Source organism: Condylura cristata, unplaced genomic scaffold (genome assembly GCF_000260355.1).
Source record: "Condylura cristata isolate star-nosed mole 26May11 unplaced genomic scaffold, ConCri1.0 scaffold00001, whole genome shotgun sequence".
Lineage (NCBI taxonomy): Eukaryota > Metazoa > Chordata > Mammalia > Eulipotyphla > Talpidae > Condylura > Condylura cristata.
Window position 1 is genome coordinate 9,317,759 of NW_004567102.1, and position 22,873 is coordinate 9,340,631.

At 40.1% G+C, this 22,873-nt stretch overlaps 1 protein-coding gene across 4 annotated transcripts in view; it reads left to right on the forward strand.

Moving 5' to 3' along the window:
* Positions 1-6,283: 6,283 nt before the first annotated feature.
* Positions 6,284-22,873, forward strand: part of UBR2 (ubiquitin protein ligase E3 component n-recognin 2) — a 92,518-nt gene continuing 75,928 nt past the window's right edge. For all 4 annotated transcript variants that reach the window (XM_004673484.2, XM_004673485.2, XM_012722511.1 and 1 more), the window contains exons 1-2: positions 6,284-6,729; positions 14,753-15,012. In XM_004673484.2, coding sequence (XP_004673541.1) covers positions 6,652-6,729; positions 14,753-15,012 — 338 coding nt within the window. In that variant the 5' untranslated portion in view covers positions 6,284-6,651. The remainder of the gene's footprint in view (positions 6,730-14,752; positions 15,013-22,873) is intronic.

The following is a 22,873-nucleotide window of genomic DNA, read 5'->3' on the forward strand; positions in this document are numbered from 1 at the left end:
GCCATGTGGATCTCCTCCGGGGCAGGCGGGAATCGAACTCATGAAGAAATGGTTTAAGCTTCTTTGTGCTGGGCTTTAACCCGCTGCGCCACCAGGGAGGGCCGACTTATTTACTTTTTTATTACTTGAGAATGTTACCAGCTGCTTTATAACATTCCTATTCCAAGTTAGAGAAAACCCATTCTAACACCCTAGGAAGAAAGAGGAGGTAATTAACCTTGTCCAGAAGAGAGAAGCAAAGCATGTATTCACAGACTTAGTAGATGAACCTCCCTTGCTGGGACTCTCCTAAAGCAAGAAGACCTTGTTCAATGCCTTGAAGCCATTTAAGAACAAAAGTTCTCAAAAAAAAAAAATAATAATTCTTTTAAAAGATTTATTTATTTATGCACACAGAACTAGGGTCCAGGCCAGAAGCGCAGGGGCGGTGAGAGGCTTCACCAGAGACAGAGTGGGGAGCAGAACAGGCCGACTGACGAAGTACACTGCTGAGGTCTTCTGTGCCATGGGGTCACCTCCCTGGCCAGGGATGGAACTCGTGCCAAAGGGGCCGTGGCTAGCTTCCTAGTGCTGTGCTTTAATCCTTTGCCACCATCATGGAGGGCCCAAGTTCTCAAAATTTTACCCACGATCTATTGATAAGTATTTTAGAACCTGTCAAGAAACAGAGAGACTGAGTTTTAGCCTACTGCACATGAGTTTGGTTATTTTCATTATGACAAAAATAGAAAATAATTTCCCTAGAAATGGAAACATAGCAGGAAAAGACTAGAGGCATGGGGAGAATATGAGCCTTCTAGTTGGAGAGACCCTAGTTAAAATTCCAGCTTGTCTACACATTTATATCATTGCATCGATTTGCTATTTCTGTATCAAAAATCCACTTGTAACCCACACAATCATTTAGTTCACAGTTGTATAGGTTAGCAAGTTGGGCTGGTCTTCCTACATTCGCTTGCATGCCTGCAGCTCCCCACTGGTGAGAGAAGTGGCTCAATTTTTGGTAGGAGCTGTCTGTCATCTTATATGTTTATTCTCCTCCAGTGATCTCTGTCTCCAGCAACAGAATACAGTCTTGTACTCACAGAGAAAAGAGTCCAAGAGAATGTGACTGGCACATAGTAGCAGCTTTAATGAAATAAATGTTGAACCAGTTACTCAACTAATTGATGGATGGATAAATAAATGAATATGGTACTAGGCTGAGCTCTGAGAGAGTGCACATAGATTGGTTACTTTTACAGGCAACATAAGAGACAAGTTGGAGATCTGGAGTCTGGGGCCCAGTGGAAATTCCTAAACAGAGAGAAGACACTGGGTGCCTGAGAGTGACAGCTGGCCCCCCAAGTGGACCCTTTTACAGTTCTGTCCATTTTTTTTTAAAGATTTATTTATTTGTGCTTACAGAACTGGGGTACAGGCCAGAGGTTCAGGGGCGGCGAGAGGCTTCACCAGAGACAGAGTGGGGAGCAGAACAGGCAGATCTACAAAGTACACTGCTGAGGGGAGCAGCGGGCGGGTCAGGAGAGGTCTGCCACACCATGTGGTCACCTCCGGGGCAGGCAGGATCGAACTCATGCGGAAGTGGCTTTAGCTTCTTAGTGCTGTGCTTTAACCGGCTGCACCACCAGGGAGGGCCAGTTCTGTCTATTTTTATCTTCATTTTACTCTTTCACCAATTGCATATTTCTTTTTTTTTTTTTTAAGAGATGTCTTATTATGTATGCATATGATGAGAGGATTCACCAAAGACAGAATGGGAAGCAGAACTGGTGGATTGATGCAGTACACTGCTGAGGGAGCAGCAGGCAGGTCAGGAGAGGTCTGCCGCGCCATGTGGTCACCTCTAGGGCTGGGGATGGAATTCATACTTAAAGGGCTGTGGTTAGCTTGTAGTGCTGTGCTTTAACCGGCTGTGTCACCAGGGAGAGGCCGCATTATTCCTTTTGACATAGTAACTCTCTTTTAGAAAGTTATCCTTTAGTTATACTTAAAAAAAGACAAAGAATTTTATTAAATATTATTTTGATCACACAGAGCCCTGGAAAGAACCAATGAGTTCATCAATAAAGTTAAATACATTGATGTATATGCTCACTAGAAATAACAAAGTATTGTTAGATAAAAATAATAACAATAAATGTACTTCATCCATTTATTAAATATTTATTAAGCATATTCCACATACTATTCTAGAACAAAGATACATGCATGAAAACAGTGGGTCCTTGCCTTCATTGACTTCATGTTTTAGCTATTCTGGAAATACAAACTTATTACCTAAAGTACCTCCACTCTAACACAAATATCTAGAACTATTAGTTTAAAGTATAATAAATCTGGTCTTAAATGCATATTTTAAAGGTTGACACAGCCAATGTCATTCTGATTTTAGAATGTTTGTGTTTTCTCTTTCTAGATGGTCATAGGATTCTAACTTTGTTATGGATGTTCTAAAATTTCACAATAATTTGCTTTGACATCATTCTATTTAAAACAAATTTTCCAGATACTAGGTGGGCTCCCTTAGTCTGGGATGTCAGGTTTTTTTAGTTCTTGAAAATCATCCTTGATTATTTATGCTCACCCACTTCTTTTGTTGATATCCTCTCTCTCTGGAACTCCTATTAATTACTTTTTACATTCTAAATTCTTAAGAGTGTATTTTTATTCTTGAATGTTCTTTTTCTCCAACAACCTGTTCTCTTATCATGGATGCAAAATATTCTCTTATCCTCAAGGATTCAATAACATTTTTACAAGTTCTTTTCAACTCCCTGACTTTTATTAATTTAGTATGTGTGCGTGTGTGTATAACTGAGGTGCAGACCAGAGGTTCAGGGGGTTGAGAGGATTCCCCAGAGTGGGTAGCAGAACAGGTGGATCTACTGAAATACACTGCTAAGTGGAACAGCAGGTAACAGGAGAGGTCTGTTGACCATGTGGGTCAGCTTCCTGGCAGCAGTCGGCTCAGGCTGTACCAGTGATAGTATTGAGATTTAACTAGTGTAGGCCACCAGGGCGGCCCTCCTTCTTATTTTTCAATCTCTCTTTTATAGACTTTTCAAATATCTGTGCATACTTGTTTTACTCATATTTAGAATGGGTACCTAAAAAGATAATTGTAAATTCTTTATACATGGATGAGGTGACCCAAATTTACCATTTTGTTGGGATCTGTTATGGACTAAATTGTGCCCCCCCCCCCAACTTACTAAGTTGAACTTCTAACCTCCAATGTAGCTATATTTGGTGACAGGCCCTTAAGTTAAATGAGGTCATAATGGCTCCGATCCATTTAGTACTGGATAAGAAAGGGAAGAGACACCAGAGGACTCACTACACATGCAGAGGGGCAGGGTCATGTGAGGGAACAGTAAGATGACAGCTGTCTGCAAACCAAGGGAACAGACTCCCCCAGGGACCAGCCTTGCCAATTCCTTGATCTTGAACTTCAAATGTTCAGAATTATGAGAAAATACATTTCTGGATAAAGTCATCTAGTCTGTGGTATTATGTTATGGACACCTAAGCAATCTAGAGCATTCCACTCCACTGACAGATTCTTTTGGGATGGTCAATTTCTTGCAAGAAGAGTCTCTCAAATTCTTGCTTGAGAAGTACATGCTGGTCACTGGTGTTCTCAGAACTGAGAAGAGGAAATGGGCTGAGATCAATCTGCTAAGTGTATAGACTCTAAATGAATGCCCTACTACTCAGTATAGCATCCTTGGCCTCAGCTGTAGCGGGGTCTCACCTGGTCTCAGGTATCTCAGGTGTCACAGACCCTTAGGTGTGTCCTCTCTAGAGTATAGTCTTTTTCCAGGGTGGAACATGCTATATTGACTTTCAAACAATATTATTCTTTTGGCATCATGTTCTCCTATTCCTCAAAAGAACATGGTACTTCAGATTTCTAAATCTTTCAATTTCCTGCATATGAATTAGCTTGATTCTGGTTTGTCCTACTGCTGGCTTAAGCGTCAGCATTCTCTGATCTGTAAGTCACTTCTTATCCAGTTGCTTTTCATCTTCCAAAATTATGGTGCTGTTACTCTCACTCCTATTATATCTTTCTTATTTTGCCTTTAATGTAATGAGGTATTCAATATGCATGTTAAACTAAAAGTTGAGGCTTAGATTTTAATGCCTATATGAGAACATAAGACAAGACTTTGAGCACAAGAAACACTGGAATTAAAACTAAGATCCCGGGCCCTCCCTGGTGGCACAGCGGGTTAAAGCACTGCACTAAGAAACTAAAGAGCCGCTTCGGCATGAGTTCGATTCCCACCTGCCCCGGAGGTGACCACATGGCGTGGCAGACCTCTCCTGGCCCGCCCACTGCTCCCCTCAGCAGTGTGCTTAGTCGATCTGCCTGTTCTGCTTCCCGCTCTCTGTCTCTGGTGAATCCTCTCACCCTCCGCATCTCTGGCCTGTACCCCAGTTCTGTACGAATAAATAAATAAATCTTAAAAAAAAAAAACTAAGATCCCCACATACTACAAGGTTTTCAAAGGAATGTAATATGAATGAAAGCACAGACCAAGAAAAAACTTACTGGCCAACAGAGGAAAATGACAAGGAAGATTTTAATTTGCACTCTGAGCAGAAAAAAAGAACTCTCCCTTAAGAACTTACAAATAGGGACAACGCCACACGATTACATTAATAATATTAAGGAATCACCAAGCCAAGGAACCAACATAAAAATTGGCCCTGGGAATGTAATGTCTCTAGAATGCCAAGCTTTTCAGAAGCAAATGGGAAACTACTTTGATGGCACATGTTCTTAACACAGCCCTCCAAGTCATTGTGCTGAATTCCTAATTTATGTATGTATATCAGTTATTTCCACACCCCCCCCCCAAAAAAAAATGAGAGAGGGCCCTCCCTGGTGGTGAACCGGTTAAAACGCGGCTCAGCAGACCTCTCCCCTGCCTCATCTGCTGCTCCCCTCAGCAGTGTACTGCATCTGTATGCCTGTTCTGCTCCCTACTCTGTCTCTGGTGAATCCTCTCAGAGCCCCTGCACCTCTGGCCTGTACCGCAGTTCTGAATGCATAAATAAATAAATCTTTTTTTAAAAATCAGGAGTATAATGGACCAGGCGAGAAAACAATAATAATGATGAACAGCTATATACCAGAGACGTTTTACTGGGGTAGAGTGGGGGATGGGATCAAAAATGGTGGGGGTGAGGGAAGTGCACTATGGACTATGGTGATGTCACGCGGGTGATTTGGTGATGGGAAGCCCACGGGGATTACAACCGAGATGGGAAAATGCACGAAATGATGTAAAAATAAACTATTATATTAAAAAATCAGAAGAAAAAGATTCCTATAGTTAATACTAAGTGAAGATGATGTCAAAATCCACAGTTATAAAACACAAAGGTAAAAATCATTTAAAAGAGGGATAAATGCACTCACAACGGGAGATGAGTTTCCCTTAGAAATTCCTTAGATTTGTTTCTAAGTACAATAATCTAATGAACACTACTGAATCAGCATATTTTAAAATATTAAAGCAAAACCACAATAATACGATATTCTCACAAATGTAAAAATGCTTTACATCAAAGGGACTGCTAACAAAAGTTGGGGCGGGAGGAGAAAGAGAAACCCTTATATATTATTGGTGGGAGTGTAAATTGGTGCAGTCATTTTGGAAAGCATAATTTCCTTATCTAGTTTAACAATGATTTATTTCCATAAAAGTCCCTAAAATTTATTCAAAGAATTAGCCTTTGAGTTAGTTTGACAGATTCCTGTTCCTCTGCAGCACGATCTGTAATACACCTTGAAAAATGGTCGTAACTAAACTGCTTGGATTTCTTTTTCCCTGTACCAGCATTTAAACAAGGTAACGTTCTTCTTGGTAACTAAAGAATGAGGTTGATGATGGATGACAAGGTCCTAGAACCCTAGCAACAGAACGTCACTCATTCATTCTCTCAAGAGCCCTTGAGTGCCTACCCTCTGCAAAGTACTTAACCGTCTAGAACTTGTCAGGCACTGGGCTGGGACCTAGGAATAAAGATCGGGCAAGGTGGGGGGGTGTAGACAGAGCCATAACCCCCGCCGCGTCTCGCGCTGCTCCTGGTCGCCTGAGCGCGCTGTTTGCCCTCACCCTCTTCCCATGATTCTCTGGTTGTGCAGCTAAGCCCCGCCCGCCCAAGCCAGATGCTCCAGGCTCCCGCTAGCAACTGGACTACAACTCCCACAAAGCCCCGGGGGGCACCCTATAAGGACGCCACCGCCTTCCTGGCCGAGCGGACGCCGACTACAGTTCCCAGGGTGCTCTGCTCCCCCTTTTGGGTGTTATTGCCACTTCCCGGGTGCTGGACGCGGCAGCAGCGGGCAGAGAGTGCCAGGTCCGGGGTCCTCTGTGTCCTTCCCCGAGGCCAGGACGAGGCAGTGGCTGGACTTGCGGGCACCGTGCCCGGGAGGGAGCGCAGGAGGCCGCCGTCTCTGCCGTTCGGTGCGTTGCGCCCTACTCTCCCGTCTCGGTTCCCCGCGGCCGCCTGGACGGCCCTGGACCTACTGCCCGGGGCGCGGGCGGCGGTCGCGGCAGCCGGGACTGTGGCGAGGCCGCGGCCCTAGGGCGGCGGTAGCGGCGTCAGCTCTGGGGAGGACGAGGAGGGAAGATGGCGTCGGAGCTGGAGCCCGAGGTGCAGGCCATCGACCGGAGTTTGCTGGAATGTTCGGCTGAGGACACGGCAGGGGTGAGTGCCGGGACCCGCGGGACGTCCGGCCCTTGCAGGCTGCGCGGGTGGGGAGGAACCGACTCTTGGAAATCCCGGAGCAGCCCACCCTGACTTGGGGTGACGACCGCGCCGGGCGCTGTGCACTCGCTTAGTGGGTAATGGCCCTTGGAGGCCACGGAAGCAGGCCCACTCTTTATGCCCAAGTAGCCCCCCGAGATGCGATGGGCATCAGCCACCTTTATATCCCCTTTTTACTCAGGAATCCCACTGCCACCAAGTTCCCAAAACAAGGACCTTTGTACTTTATGTCAGTAATTGAAAGAGGAAAGGGGAAAAAACGCTTCCTAGTTTTGGGGTGCAGTCGCCCTACTGTATCGTACTAGTTTCTTTTTTGAGATGAGCAGAGCAGTTTTCTCTTCTACCGAAATGTGCCACCTTAACCAAGTCCCTGCTTTGTTTCTGGGACTCCCCTAGGCACCAAGGATGCAAACGTTTAACACTATTTTTCCTCTTTCTAAACCCCTTCAAATGCATTTTTACACCGGTTTGGTCAGTTGACAAGTAGTGTCACGACTCGTTTGCTGTGTGTGTGTGGTAGTGGAGGCTGGGAGAATGAAGAACTAATTTTTGTAGGAGTTGGAAACAGTTAAAAGGTGAACAAATGTTATATAATTTTAATAGAACAGTTTTCAGCAAATGAAAGCTAATCATAGGAGATTTGGTCACTGCATAGTGGGTCATGTAATGCCCCAAACTTTAAGCCATCCAAACATGGTACTATACCGAATATGCTCCTCTAAGTAGCAGAGTTGTGAAATGATTAATAAACTCCATGGCATCTTTGCCCAAGGAGGACGTGAATGGCCATTAGAGCAAGTTTAGAATGATTATTAGTGGACCAAAACTATTTAAAACCTCCCCTCTATGGCTCCCAGTTTTAAAAGCCACTAAGAAAGGAGTGACCTTTGAACACAATAATCCAGTGCTGCAAACAAAATTTGGGGAGGGGGTCACCATGGGATAGTTGGTAAGGTGAGGAGTCATTTGAGTTGAGGACACTGAAGTCAAGACTGCAAGTGGAAAAATGGTGAGGGTGTGGGGTTTTTAAAGTTACTTGTTTAGGTTAGGTCTGTTTTCATTTACTTTCTGCTTAATATTGCAACAACCCAAGAACTTTCAGTCCCCATCTGTCTTTCATTTATTAAAAATATTTGGAAAAGAAAGCAAAAGACATGTACAGTAACAACAGTAAAATTATCATGACAGCTGTCCACTATCCATGTCATCAGTATCTATATTGATCTATCCATGTCATCAGTATCTGTATTGATATCAAAAGCCCATGGCCTTTGGTTTATTCCCATTGAGTTCCGTGTCTGTTGGCCCAGTGATAACAGGTTACTCTTAAAACTTTTCTATGAGTGCAGACTATCAGGTAATAAGAGCTGCTTCACCCTGTTGCTGGAAGACCAACTGGTTCTTTTGTGGTAAAATTCTCAGACAGATACAGTGGGAAAATTAGGGAAATGAAGTCAAGATACACCAATTTGTATTTAATGTGGGTTTGTAGAAATCACAGTCTGAGTTATATTTTAATTTGGCTCTTTTTACTTTGAAGTGGTTTTGGAACAATAAGATGAGTAAAATATTTAGTCTGAAAGCCAACAAAATTCCTTAAGGAAGATGCAAACTAATTGTAAAATATAAGCAACATCTGGCTGTATAACCTGGTATCACTTGATGAGTGAGGTGTTATTTGTCTTTAGTTAAAAAGATCATGACTCTTAAAACTACTCTTTCAGCTTAGTCTATCACTGTTATTGTTACAAACTGAATTGAATTAGTAGAGTTTTGTCAAGCTGAAAGTAGATTTCAGAGAGAGTCAAAAAGTATAGAGTTGTTATTGCAGTGCTTGGATCTGTGTCACTGGTAATCTGTTGGGATCACATCCATTTAGAATTAATAAGCACTAGTGTCATCTTCCCACACTTTTATTTACACACTGCTTTTCTTATTTCTATTAGGAGGAGGAAGGACTTTCTGTGAGCCCATCTATCCTAAGTAGTATGCCTCACAAATAAAAGCATTTAAGCTGATTCTTCAATAATAGTAAGTTTAGGATATTAAAGTAGCCATTTTTTTCTCCTTTCTTTCCTTTCCTTGGTAGAATTGATTGCACAAATATGACTTGCCTACTGTTTATTGGGTCTGTACATTTTATGCTCCATTGATATGAGTGTGATATGTTCCAACAGATGATTCTAATTTAAGAAGTACATATATTGTTTCTCAAGTACAAAAAAACACATACTCATTTAAAAAGTTTTATGTGGAGTTTTATATCTCCTATTTTTTACGTTAAAGTTTCATATACAATTTGTGTATTTATAACTTATACCATTAAATTCAGTAGTTTTTGGTATATTCAGAGTTATACAGCCATCACCACATCTAATTTAGAATATTCTTATCACCTACCAGTCTCTAGTCTTTAGCAGCCTCTCTCCATTTTCCCCTAATCTCTTGAACTTTAGACAACTACTGGTTTATGTTTTTATCTCCATACATTTTGCCTGTTCTAAAAATTAATGGGATCATGCAGTATGTTCCTTTGTGACTGGCTTTTTCACTTAGCATCATATTTTCAAGGTTTACCTATGTTGCAGCACGCATCATGCATCATTTTTACTGCCAAATGATATTTACTGTATGGGTAATACTATATTTTATTTATCCGTCATTTATGGTCCTTTGAACTGTCTCCACTTCCTGAGATATTTTGAGTTGTGTTCTGTGAACATTCAGGTACCTTTTTTGTGGGGACATGTTTTCATTTCCCTTGGTCATTTAGGTATATCCAGAAGTGGAATTGCTGGGTCACGTGGCAGTTCTGTGTGTAGCATTTCGGGAACTGCTAAGCTGTCTTCCATTTGACTGCTTCATTTTATGTGGGAAAGAGAAGTGTATGAGAGGGTTCCAGTGGCTTTCTGCATATTCTTGCCAGTACTTAATTATTATAACTATTCTGGCTATTCTGTTGGATGTGAAGTGGTATCTCATTGTAGTTTTCACTTTTTTTCCCTTTTGATGAACTTATTGACGATATATTTTCCTCTGGAAGGGTCAATTCAGATCTTTTGCCCATTTTTATTAAAAAAAAATTTTTTTTATGCATACAAGAACTGGGGTGTAGACCAAAAATGAAGGGGGGTGAGAGGATTCACCAGAGACAGTGGGGAGCAGAACAGGCAGGTAGACTGAAATACACCTCTGCTGGAAGCTGCGGGGCAACACAGGAGAGGTCTGCTGTGCCATGTGGGTCAGCTCCCCTGCGTGCTGGGGATGGAATCATGCTGCAGTGGCTGTGGGTAGCTTGTGTAGTTGTGATAGCTTGGGAAGCTTGATAGTGCTGTCTTTAACCCCTGAGCCACCAGGGGTCCCTTTTTGCCTATTTAATTTTTTTTTTCTTTTTTTACGTCATTCTTGTACATTTTTTTATCTCGGTTGTAATCCTGGTGGCCCTTTTGCCTATTTTTGTATTAGATATTTGGTCTTATATTGGTGAGTTTTTTTTTTAATGTTATTTTAATTTGTGAATGATTTTACTTCATTTCTAAAACTCTTACTATGACTTGTTTAAAACTTTGCTTACTATAGTCCTGACTATTTCAGCAGTAGTGATTATTGTTAACATAAATATGTGTGTTAGTTATCACTGCTTGACAGTAAAATCAGATATAAAGGATACAACTTAATTGGATATAGAATAATCATTGGCTACTATAATAAAAGGCTAACCTAAGGATTTTTTCATTCTTGTGTTAATTGTATTTGCTCTCTATCCCATTGCTTAAACTTATCATTCAGAAAAGGGAATGCTCCTAGAGAAGTGTCATAACATGTTTACTTTGGTGGAATGAGTTGACAGTCTTTACTTCCCCTTATCAGTAACTTTTAATATAAAGTGTTTATTTCTTTCTAGTGCACGTTGATGTGACAGCCTCGAGAGTCTGAAATGACAAATTAGCATGCAGCCAAAGTAGAAATCTTAATAATTTTTCATATTGAATAAACAGTTTGTGAAAACTGTTATGAAAAGCTATAGATTTTGTTCTTTTCAGAAATAGGTGAGCCATTATTCTGAAAGACAAACAGAAATTTTTCTACCAGTTTACTTTCTCATCACAGTTTAAATAAAAAAATCTATACTATTCTGTGCTGGTCATTCAGTATCACTATTCTAAAATTCTCATGTAAAGGTACTTTGCTTGTATGTTAAGTGTTTCGGTTTAGTGATATAAAAGTGATGTAATAGGTCCCAAATATGTTAGGTGGTTTTGAATTTGGAGCATATACCTGCTTTTCTTTTATGAAACAGATTACTTTGTTTTGTCAATAATTTGCAATACAATAATACTTAGAGTGAAATGCTAGTTTTGCTGAAAATAATTTTTTACAAGGTGCTGATTATATTTTCTTAACCACTAACACACACTAAAGGACTACATTACTGTGTGTCCATTATGCTTCAATTTTAAAAATGTAAAAATTAAAAGAAAAAAATCTGGGTGGATATAACTGGTCAGTGTTGTTGGAGCCACAAGACAAGTAATTCCCCTTAGAAAGCCTCTCCTTTTATTCTCTTTGGATTAAAATACTGTGGAAGTGAGTTTTAGAAGAAATGAGAATGTTAAAAAAACAAGTCAAAAATTGCTTTTGAAAAACAAAACCTTTAAATGTACTATAAATTAAAATTGCCAAAAGCCTAGCTTCAGAGTCATGGATGTTAATTCTTTGAGTGTTAATGTTTAACTTTTCATTCATATAGAGTAAGATAATTTGACTCCTTACATATTTTGAAATAGGGCTTTGCTGGCAGTGACTGAAAAATTGGACATTTATCCTTGGATATCCAGACCAAAAAAGTGTTTTTTGCCTCAATGAATTAGATTGTAAGTCAGGTGCTTGGTGGTGAGGACTTTTTGCCATCTTGCATTAGCTACTTTTTTGCTCCTCTTTTCTATAATTACTGAACTATTTGTAATTGACTAGAAAGCTATTGTATACAACATCAAGAATATTTAAAAATCTATATTTCTAGAGAGGGAAATGTGTTGAAGATTGTACAAGTAATCGTTAAAACCAGACATTGTTGTATTATGGTGTTAGACATCATTTATACATCAGCTCTTTTTTTCATTAAGGATGTGATTTGGGAGTTAGGTTTTGATCCATAGGTAAACATTCTAGTTGTGAGTTAACATTAAACTACATTTTTGTACAAATGAGTCTTTTTATTTCATGTTTTCTGAATTCAAATTTTACTTGTTTTTAAAACCAAAATGAGTTGTAACTACATGAAACCATAGAGAAGGTAAATAAAACAAATGAAATTGGCAGGGGAGGTAGGGATGAAGACTTAGGTACTGGAAAAGAAAGGCAGTTTGAAGGATGCTTTACCTAGGGCTGATTTGGTTTGGTTTTAGAGACTGCAGCTCTGAATCTTCTTTATCTCTGCTTTCATTAAAGCCACATGGAACCTCTTTCTGCAAGTATCAGTGTACATGACAGTAAGTAGTGTAAATGTATTTATAATAATTCAGTTAACACCTTTTCCTAACTAGCCACTGAGGCCAGGTTCTGTTTTAGACCGGAGAAAGTGAGGATGGGAGAGGGGGTAAGGAATGAGCTGAGCTGAGAAGGCATCCTAGAGACAGGAAAACTTACACTGACATCTGAAGAGTGAGTAGTAAACTACCTTGTAAAACAGAGAAGGGAGCGGTCCTAGGCAATAGAGACTGACGAATATGATGCTACGTAAAGGACCTTGTAGAAATTACCAGGGCACTTGACTTGGTCCTCAATATGAGAATAAGTACAGTGACATCAGATGGTGTTTTGCAAGAATCACTCTGGTAGTGAGACTGGAAAATGGTCTATAGAGGAGCAAGACTAGTCGGAATCTCCAGCTAGGACATATTAATCCCAGTGAAAGATGGAGGCTTGGCGTGGGACAGGGGTAATGCAGGTAGTTAGTGCCTGTGGAGATAGAGAGAAAGAACTGTATAGAAGATTCAAATGCAATTTTGGAAGCCTAGTGGACAGGTTGTGTGATGATTGGATATTGGGGTGAGGAAGGTAGATTTTCAGGTTTTTTTGGATTGGATACTTGGGTAGATGCCTCTGTCTAAATAGAGAAATGAGGAAAATGGCAGAGGATGGGGAGGGGGGGGAAGGTGCGGAATTCCAAGTTCAAATTTGGACATAGTTGGTGTCTAAAAGTAAAAACTATATTTTTTACATTTACACTAATATTTCCAGCCTCCACATATGTTTGAGGCTTTCCCACACCAAGCAATTCTTTTTTTTTTTTTTTTTTTTGTGCATACAGAACTGGGGTACAGGCTAGAGGCTCAGGGGCGGTGAGAGGCTTCACCAGAGACAGAATGGGGAGCAGAACAGGCAGATCAACGAAGGACACTGCTGAGGGGAGCAGCAGGCGGGTCAGGAGCGGTCTAATCAAACTCATGTGGAAGTCGCTTTAGCTTCTCAGTGCTGTGCTTTAACCTGCGGTGCCACCAGGGAGGGCCCAAGCAATTCTTGATTCTCTGCAGACACCATTGGTTGGCATGCAATTCAGTTCACTGTTGACACTTTCCACCTGGAGGTAGCATCAGATTTCACAAGAGCACAGTTCCACAAGACTACCTTCTCTCCACCTCCAAGCCCCAGTCACAGTCAGTGGATCCTGAGGTTATCCACAACTCGGTCTGACACCTGGAGATCAAAGGTTCCTGAGAAGTGCTCTTTGGGTTCAGTAAGTTGCTAGAATGTGTCACTACTCAAGGGGTCAGTTTTACTAGATTGCTAGTTCATTATAAAATGATACAGGAAGTGAGCAGCACACGATGAAGTATGAGGGAAGGGGTACATAGCTTCCTTGTTGTCTCCATGCATGCCAGCACCTCTGGGTATTCACCACCCCAGGAGCTCTCTGAACTGCCATTTGGGGATGTTTGTGGAAGCTTTGTTAAACAAACATGATTAAATAAAACATTGGCACTTGGTTACTGGCTTAAATTCAGCCTCCTCTCCTGGCTGGGAATTTGGGGGCGTAGGCTGGAAATTCTAATCCTCTGATCATTTGGTTCTCTTGGCAACCAACTCTCCATTCCTGTTTCCTAAAGTGACCTCATTAACTTAAAGCCTTATTTGTTTGCGAGGACTTGCTAGGAATAACAAAAGACACTCCTTTCTCTTATCACTTTGGAAAAGTCAAGAGTTTTAGGAGCTCTGTGCCAGGAATAGGAAGGAGACCAAATATGTATTTCTTTTTATAAATCAAATGTATGTATTAGATTTCTAAGTGTAATTATCACCACGTAGTTGGGTTTAAAGATTTGGGAGCTAAGAAAAATGGCTTTTGGAAGTTTGTTTTTATCAGGGAAAACAAAAGGGAAAGAACTTACAGAGAGGTTCGTCAGGAAAGGAGTTAGTTGGTAGAAGAGCCACTTGTCAAGTGGTATACTCATTAGAGACAGTGTATCTCATTTATTAATCAGTGAGAAATATTACTAGTGCCTTGGCTGTTGATGTTCACTGCATGCTCTTCCAATAGACAACCAGACTAGAGACTCCAAATCTTAGAATTTCATTTGAGCAAATGACTAGAAGGGTATTTAGAGGAATTCAAAGGCTAGTATCTCTTAAGAGCACTTAACTGTGATCACTCTCCTGTTCTGCCAGCAGAAGGCTGTTTCAAGAATCATTTTGAGGAGGGTGGCTTTAATTAAGTGTAATTTTAAAATAATTTTAAATTAAAATAGGTTTTTTTTGTCAAATAAGGTTCTTTTTAATAAAGTTCTTAATGAATTTTGCCCTTTTTGGAAAGAAGACACTATCATTAATGAGGAATGTCAACAAATTAACTTATAAGACTTGTCATTATTGTTTTACCTGTAAGAAAGTAGGGAGATTTATTCAAATTAGCAGATTACTGACAATGTCTAAAGTTATTTTTCCTTTTTCCTTTTTTTTAAAGAAATGGCTGCAAGCGACTGACCTCACTAGAGAAGTGTACCGGCATTTAGCCCACTATGTACCCAAAATCTACTGCAGGGGTCCCAACCCTTTTCCACAGAAAGAAGACATGCTGGCCCAGCATGTTTTGCTGGGACCAATGGAATGGTACCTTTGTGGTGAAGATCCTGCATTTGGGTTTCCAAAACTTGAACAAGCCAACAAACCTTCTCATCTTTGCGGTCGTGTTTTTAAAGTAGGAGAGCCTACATATTCTTGCAGGTAAAGTATATTTTCTTTCTAATAGACTTTTTGCTTAACATTTTCCCCAGAAACCTTAAATTTCTATTTAAAATTGTGATGTGCAATCGATATATACACATAATCAATACAATAAATATTTATGAAACAAATATTCATGTAATTATTTTTCAGGTAAAATACACAACACCAGAATTTTAGAAACCTGACTCTTATAATGCTTCCTTAATTTTCTAGGTTGTTTTTTTTTAGTAATAGTGATTCCTTTTGATTTTATTCCAAATTTAACCAGTGTTGCTTTGTCATTTTCACCTGTATCCTTTAGTTTTTGAGGTTTTCTTTCTGGCACTTTGGACTTAACCTGATCTGTAAGTAAAATCAGCCATTGTGCAAGGAGTTGCCTTTTATTTGAAAATGATAGTTAGAAACCATGGTCTGTGTGCTACATTTACTTTATATTGCTAGAAGGGCTTTCCTTTTATTTACCTAAAATATTGACCATACAAGGGTAGAAGAATTTTTTGACTGTTCTATTTCTCACAACTAATCTTTTGTTTTATTTTTTATGTATCTTCTCCAAAATTTTTTGTATATGTGCAAACCCATATTAAGTGGCTATCTTAAACATACAAATATGTTACAGATACTAGGTCAAGTTTTCCTTTATTTAACAAAATCAGCCTCTGTCTATACTAGCTGATGTAGCTAGATAATGTACGTTGTGTGGATATACTATTAATAGAGGGATTAACTCTTTTTCTTAAGATTTTTTCCTGTAAGACAAATTTAATAACTTTAATTTTGGTTAAGGCATGAGAGTCTATAATAGTCTATCATCCTGATTAGAATACCAATAAGAGACCTTTTTGTGTATTAAAAACTACTAAATCTAATTTTTTGTCTGTTTTTACAAAAGCCTCTTTGAGTCCTCTGTTTATTGATATTTAGAGTAGTAGATCTGATCTTATCTCATAATTTACAGACAAGGAAATTGCACTGTGATTGTTCCAGTAATGTTTTGTAGCAAAACATTTTGTGTGTCATATATTTTGATCTATAGTCTGGAACATTTTACAGTATTATGATCTTGACACTTCTGGAGATTACAGACCAGTTATTCTGTAAATGTCTTATCAATATGGGTTTGTCTGAGGTACTTTATGATTCAAATCAAGTTGCATCTTTCACAGAAATCACTTGTTCTTTTTAAGAAATCATTTGTTCCCTTTAAGATGCATGTGATTTTGATTTTGATGTTAACTTTGATTGCTTGATTAAAGGCGTGGACATGTCTTCACGACTTCTTCACTGTAGAGTTAGTTAACAATAATATTTAACAATAAATATTTTTGTGAGGAAGTACTTTGAGACTTTTAATATCTTATTTCTTATCAATCGTTAAATTTATTCATTTTGTTCACTGCTGAGGGGAGCAGCGGGCAGGTCAGGAGAGGTCTGCCACGCCATGTGGATCTCCTCCAGGGCAGGTGGGGATCAAACTCATACGGAAGTGGCTTAAGCTTCTTAGTGCTGTGCTTTAACCCGCTGCGCCACCAGGGAGGGCCCTAGCACCTCCATTTTCTTTCTGATACAAGATATTTGAGGCAAACTTGGATTTTTCTTTGACTTAGTAAAATCAAACATTTCCCCCAAGGAACCTGATTTGGTTTTAGTAGAGATTGGTGTTTTGAAATAAAATACTAGGTGTGCTTGTTGCAGTTGATAAGTCACCAATCCCAGGCCCTCTCAGCATATTTACATTCTAATCTATTTTAGATGTATGCTTTAGTAGATACTGAAAACCATCCTCTTACAAAGCTCTTGAGTTCCCATCCAGTTCCAGTCCCACAGCATTCTTTTGTACATTTGTTCTCCATTCTCTGATGGGAACCTGATCTCACAGTTTATTTGGTCTTACCAACCATTCTTTTGATGCTGCTACTCTGCCACCCAACTCTGCATAGTTGCCCTCTTTAACTCCATACCCCATGCCATTCATGCTGCTCCCCCCACCTCTTGTTAGGGCAGATCTTTAGAGCTTTGCTTTCAGATGCACAGACCTTAATCTAGGTCTTGGCCATTCTGATGTCTCAGCTGGATGCCTGACCTGGCTAGAACTCCTGAGTCCTCTTGTGTTGCTTCTGCGCTTCAGGTATCTTTGCTGCACACTCAATTCCAAGGCAGCCACCCCCCAGGAAGCTTGGAGCCTATGCCCCTGTGGATGGATATGTGACTCAAGATTCAGTCAGGGACTCACTCCGTATACTTTGACTTATGCCGCTTCTCAGTCCCTTGCCATCTTCCACCTCTTCAGTGCCCTGGCTCATGCCTTCTAGCTGTCTTACCATCCCAATCACTCTTCTCATTTCTTTTCAGGCTAGTTCAGTGAGACCTTTGCTCTCATTAGACATTACCTTGCTGAGAGTCAGGGCTGTTGTGGGGCTTTGAATTTTACTTCTGTTAGCTTTTACAGTCTTGTGCTGCCTGCTGTTCACTGCTGGAGATAGTTGCCTCATGTATTCATGTAGTGTACAGTGGGAGGTAGTTTAGTACCAGTTATTCTGTTATAATTAAAAGTCCCAAAACTTTATTTATTAAAAGATATATTTATTTATACATACATACAAAAGCTGGGGTGTGTGCCAGAAGTTTGGGGGCCAGAATGAGAAGACTCACCAAAGACAGAGTAGGAGCAGAACAGATCGACTGAAATACGCTGCTGAGGGGAGCAGTAAGTGGGACATGAGAGGTCTGCTGTGCCATGTGGGTCAGCTCCCTGGCAGAGACTGGGGATCAAACTCATGCTGCAGTGGCAGCGAATAGCTTCGTAGTGCTGAGCTTTAACCCCTTGTACCACCAGGGAGCACCAAAATTTATTTTAACCAATGAAAGTGGCATGTATTTGCAGAGTACTTTCTAGGTACCATAATTAATGTTAACATATAATATGTTTTGTGTGTGTGTGTGTGTGTATCTTTGTGCATATATGCGAACACACACAAATATAAAATCATGCTTCTGTAAATGTCTGAGATAATATCCTTGAGGAAACAGGCTCAGAATTGCCAAATGAATTACCTTCAGTCATAAAAATTAAAACTAAGGCTCTTAGACTCTAAAGTCTATGGTCTTTTCATTATGCCTTTGTTCAAATGTGAGTCTCATGAATTTTTCACTGATGATCAAAACATACTGATTTGTTCTTGCAGTTAAATTTATTCAGTTCTTAAATATGGAGTGATATTCTTTATTGTAAAAATATTAGTACTGAAATGAAGGCAGTGAATTTAGTTTTAATTGGTCCCTGAAATTTAGAAATGTAGGAACTACAGATAGTAGTTCCATATAGGTACCACTCTGAACCCTAAGCAGAAAATCAAGTTGCATTGCAGTGCTGTCTTCTGTACCACACAATCCATATTAAACGAAAAGAAAGTCTGGGCTGATCAAAATACTATTGGTGACTTAGAATTGTGGATGTGGACTGAGTCATCTTCATTTATCTCCAGTTACGTTCACCTATAACGTTCTCCTTTATAATTATAGATGCTTCACACATGGGGCCTCATATATAAAGTACTCAGCAAATATTTGTTGAACAAACATCAATTATACTGTCCAAAGTACAGAGGACAATTTTAAAGATAGTATTTTGCTGTTCCCTACTTCAGTTGAACTGCTTGAGCGTTTCCACCTTCTTTGTTGGCAGAAACTCTGTATAATATTTACTTGTAAACTTTATAGCATGTTATTCATGATTATATGCAAGGGACCTGTCCCATTCTCCATTATATAGCTTCAAATGTTTGCTTTTATACCCAGCTAGTTAATACAGGGTAGCTGGTGCTGTGAGGACAGAGGACGTTTATCTGCACTTTAAATTTACTGCTATTTCATTTAATGTTTTAACCTTAGGTACAGTCTAGTCAGAAATTCTGTTGTTCCAAAATTTGTATTTGTGATACTATACTAGAGAAGAGGTTCGGTGCAGGTTCGAATGCTTTCAAGAAGGCCTTGATTAAATTGGCAAAGTCCTGGATTTTCTTTCTTAGAAGAAGAGGTAGTTAAAAGAATCTTGTTTTCAAAGGAACTCTCCTGCCCTGCTGGTGGGAATGCAAACTAGTACAACCACTATGGAAAACTGTTTGGAGGTTCCTCAAACTGCTAAACATGGAGCTTCCCTACGACCCAGCAATCCCACTCCTAGGTATCTACCCAAAAGACACAAAAACACTGATTCAAAAAGATACCTGCACCCCCATGTTTATTGCTGCTTTATTTACAATTGGAAAAACATGGAGCAGCCCAAATGCCCAAAAGTAGATGACTGGATTAAAAAGATGTGGTACATATATACAATGGAATATTACTCAGCAACCAAAAAAGAGAAACACGTGTATTTTGCAGCAACTTGGATGGAGCTGGAAAAGATCATGCTTAGTGAGATAAGCCAGAAAGAGAAAGAAAAATACTAGATGGTTTTGCTCATAGCAGGAGTATAATGGACCAGGCGAGAAAATAACAAGAATAATGAACAACCATATACCAGAGACATTTTGTGGGGGTGGAGTGGGGAATGGGATCAAAAACGGGATGGGGGAGGGAAATGCACGGGATTATGGTGATGGCACACGGGTGACTCGGTGATGGGAAACCCACAGGGATTACAATTGAGATGGGAAAAAAATGTACAAAATGATGTAAAAATAAACTTTTGTAATAAAAAATATAGAATAGTTTATTTTTACATCATTTTGTACATTTTATTTTCATCTCAGTTGTAATCCCCGTGGGTTTCCCATCACCGAGTCACCCGTGTGCCATCACCATAGTCCTGTGCAATTCCCTCCCCCCTCCCAACCCCAGTTTTTGATCCCATTCCCCACTCCACCCCCACAAAATGTCTCTGGTATATGACTGTTTTTGTGTCTTTTGGGTAGATACCTAAGAGTGGGATTGCTGGGTCGTAGGGAAGCTCCATGTTTAGCAGTTTGAGGAACCTCCAAACAGTTTTCCATAGTGGTTTTACTAGTTTGCATTTCCACCAGCAGTGCAGGAGAGTTCCTTTTTCTCCACATCCTCGCCAACATTTGTTGTTGCTAGTTGTTTGAAGATGTGCCATTCTCACTGGGGTGAGGTGGTATTTCATTGTGGTTTTAATTTGCATCTCCCTTATTACGAGTGATGTTGAACATTTTTTCATATGCCTGTTGGCCATCTGCAACAGGCATATGGCCTGTTTGGAGAAGTGTCTTTTTAGCTTTTCTATCCATTTTTTGATGGGGTTGTTTATTTTTGTTGAGTTTCGTCACTTCTCCATATATTTTTGTGATCAGTCCTTTATCACTGGTTTTGTGTGAGAAAATTTTTTCCCAATTAGTGGGTTGTCTGTTTTTTGTAATGTCTTTTTTGCTGTACAGAAGCTTAAAGATTTCTCTTTTTTTTTAAGATTTATTTATTTATTAATATAGAAATCGGGGTACAGTCCAGAGATGCAGGGGTGGTGAGAGGCATAATCAGAGACAGCAGGGAACAGAACAAGCCAGCTGAAGAAGTACACTGCTGAGGGGAGCAGTGGGTGGGTCAGGAAAGGTCTGCTGCACCATGTGGGTCACCTCCGGGGCGGGGGATCTAACTCATGCTGAAGTGGTTTTAGCGTCTTAGTGCTGGGGTTTAACCCACTGTGCCACCAGGGAGGGCCCTAAAGATTTCTTTTTTAATTTATTTATACATACAAGAATGGGGTTATAGGCCAGAAGTAAAAGGGGCGAGGTGAGAGGATTCACCAGAGACAAAGTGAGGAACAGAACATGCAAATGTATTAAAATAACTGTTGAGGAGGGGAGCAGAGGGTGAGGTAGGAGAGGAAGTCTGCTGCACCATATGGGGTTAACTCCTTGTCTGGGGATCTAACAGCATGCCCAGTGCTGGCCTTAGCTTGAGAGCACTGAGACTTTAACCCCTGAGTCACCAGGAAGCCCACCTATGGGCGATTTAGAAGTACATATTTAATTCTCAAAAATTGGGCTCTTCTGACTGTTATATTTGTAGCTGATTTCTAACAGTTATATTTGCAGCACCTCAAAGACTTGTTACATGACTCAGCAACGTGGTCAGTCTTGAATATTACCTATATACCTCACAGAAGGTGTTTTGTTTTGTTAACAAGATTGATGGATAAATGTCAGAAAATGTCAATTAGGACAGTGTGGTTACAATATTAAATATAATTGTGGATCTCAAAATTGATTCTTCTACAGTTCTTTTAGTTCCACCAGTTTATTTTAGGTATCTGTAGCTCTTTATTAGCCACATACATAGGTAATTGCTATAACTTTCTGACATTTTGACCCTTTATAACTTTATTTTTTGATTTATGCATACAAGAACTGGGGCACAGGCCAGAGGTGCAAGGGCTGAGAGGATTCACCAGAGACAGAGTGGGGAGCAGGACAGGCAGATTGACTGAAATACACTGTAGAGGGAGCAGCGGGTGCATCAGGAGAGGCATGCTATGCCAGCTCCCTGGCCAGGGATCGAACTTGTGCTGCAGTGGCTTGATAGCTTCATAATGCTGTGCTTTAACCCATTGTACCACCAGGGAGGGCCCAACCCTTTATAACCTGTGATATTTTTTCTTAGTAAGAACTTTAATAGAAAAAAAATTAATAAAATTAGTGTGCATAGAAAGAAGAAAGGATAATAGTTGTGCAGTAAAACACCTAAAGTCACTCATCCTCCTTGTGGGTAAATGTCCAGCCCAACAGGGTTGGCTCAAAGTGAGACTGCTGGGCCCAAAGGTGGTCACAAATCCAACACACCTTCTGGCAGAGTGGGGCAAGTCTAGGGTGAAAGGAGCAAAATCAAAGTCAGCAGACAAGCTAACAGCTGCCATTGGCAGCCTTACTGCGTGGCTCACCATGTCTCACATCCATGTGTCTCCTTCCATGCCTCTCAAGTCCCTGCTGCACGCCAGGGGGACTTACTCACATGTTTCTGTATAATCTCCAAGTCCTTTTTTTTTTTTTTTTTTAAAGATTTATTTATTTGTGCATACAGAACTGGGGTACAGGCCAGAGGCTCAGGGGCGGTGAGAGGCTTCACCAGAGACAGAGTGGGGAGCAGAACAGGCAGATCGACGAAGTACACTGCTGAGGGGAGCAGCGGGCGGGTCAGGAGAGGTCTGCCACGCCATGTGGTCACCACCGGGGCAGGCGGGGATCGAACTCATGCAGAAGTGGCTTTAGCTTCTCAGTGCTGTGCTTTAACCCGCTGCACCACTAGGGAGGGCCCTCCAAGTCCTTTTTTAACCCTTTTATCATTATGAAATCTCACTATCATTAACTTTGGTTTAAAGTCTATTTATATCAAATATTAATACAGCTTTTCCTTTCATAGCATGTCAGTTATACATTGTATTTTAACTTTTCCCAGTGGTTGCCTGAGCTATTGTATACATTAACAACTAAAGTATGCTTTGTCTGAGCAAGTTTATTGCTTTATGTTTGAAGGTTAATTTTGCAGCACTAGGATAGTGAGCTTTTTTCCTTTCAACACTTTAAATATTCTATGTCACTCTCTTGTTTTTATGGTTTCTAAGAAGTCAGACGTAATTCTTATCTTTGTTCTTCTATATGTAAGGTTTTTTCCTCCTCTGGTATCTTTGCAAGATGTTTTATTTATCTTTGATTCTCTGCATTTTGAAAATAGTGTGCATAGATTGTTTGGATTTTTTTTTTTATAAATCCTTCTTGTTTTTCTCTCAGCTTCCTAGATTTGTAGTTTGGATTTAGGAAAATTCTCAGTAATTATTGTTTTGAATATTTCTTCTGTTTTTTCCTCTTACAAGTATTTCCATTATACATATGTTGCACCTTTTGTA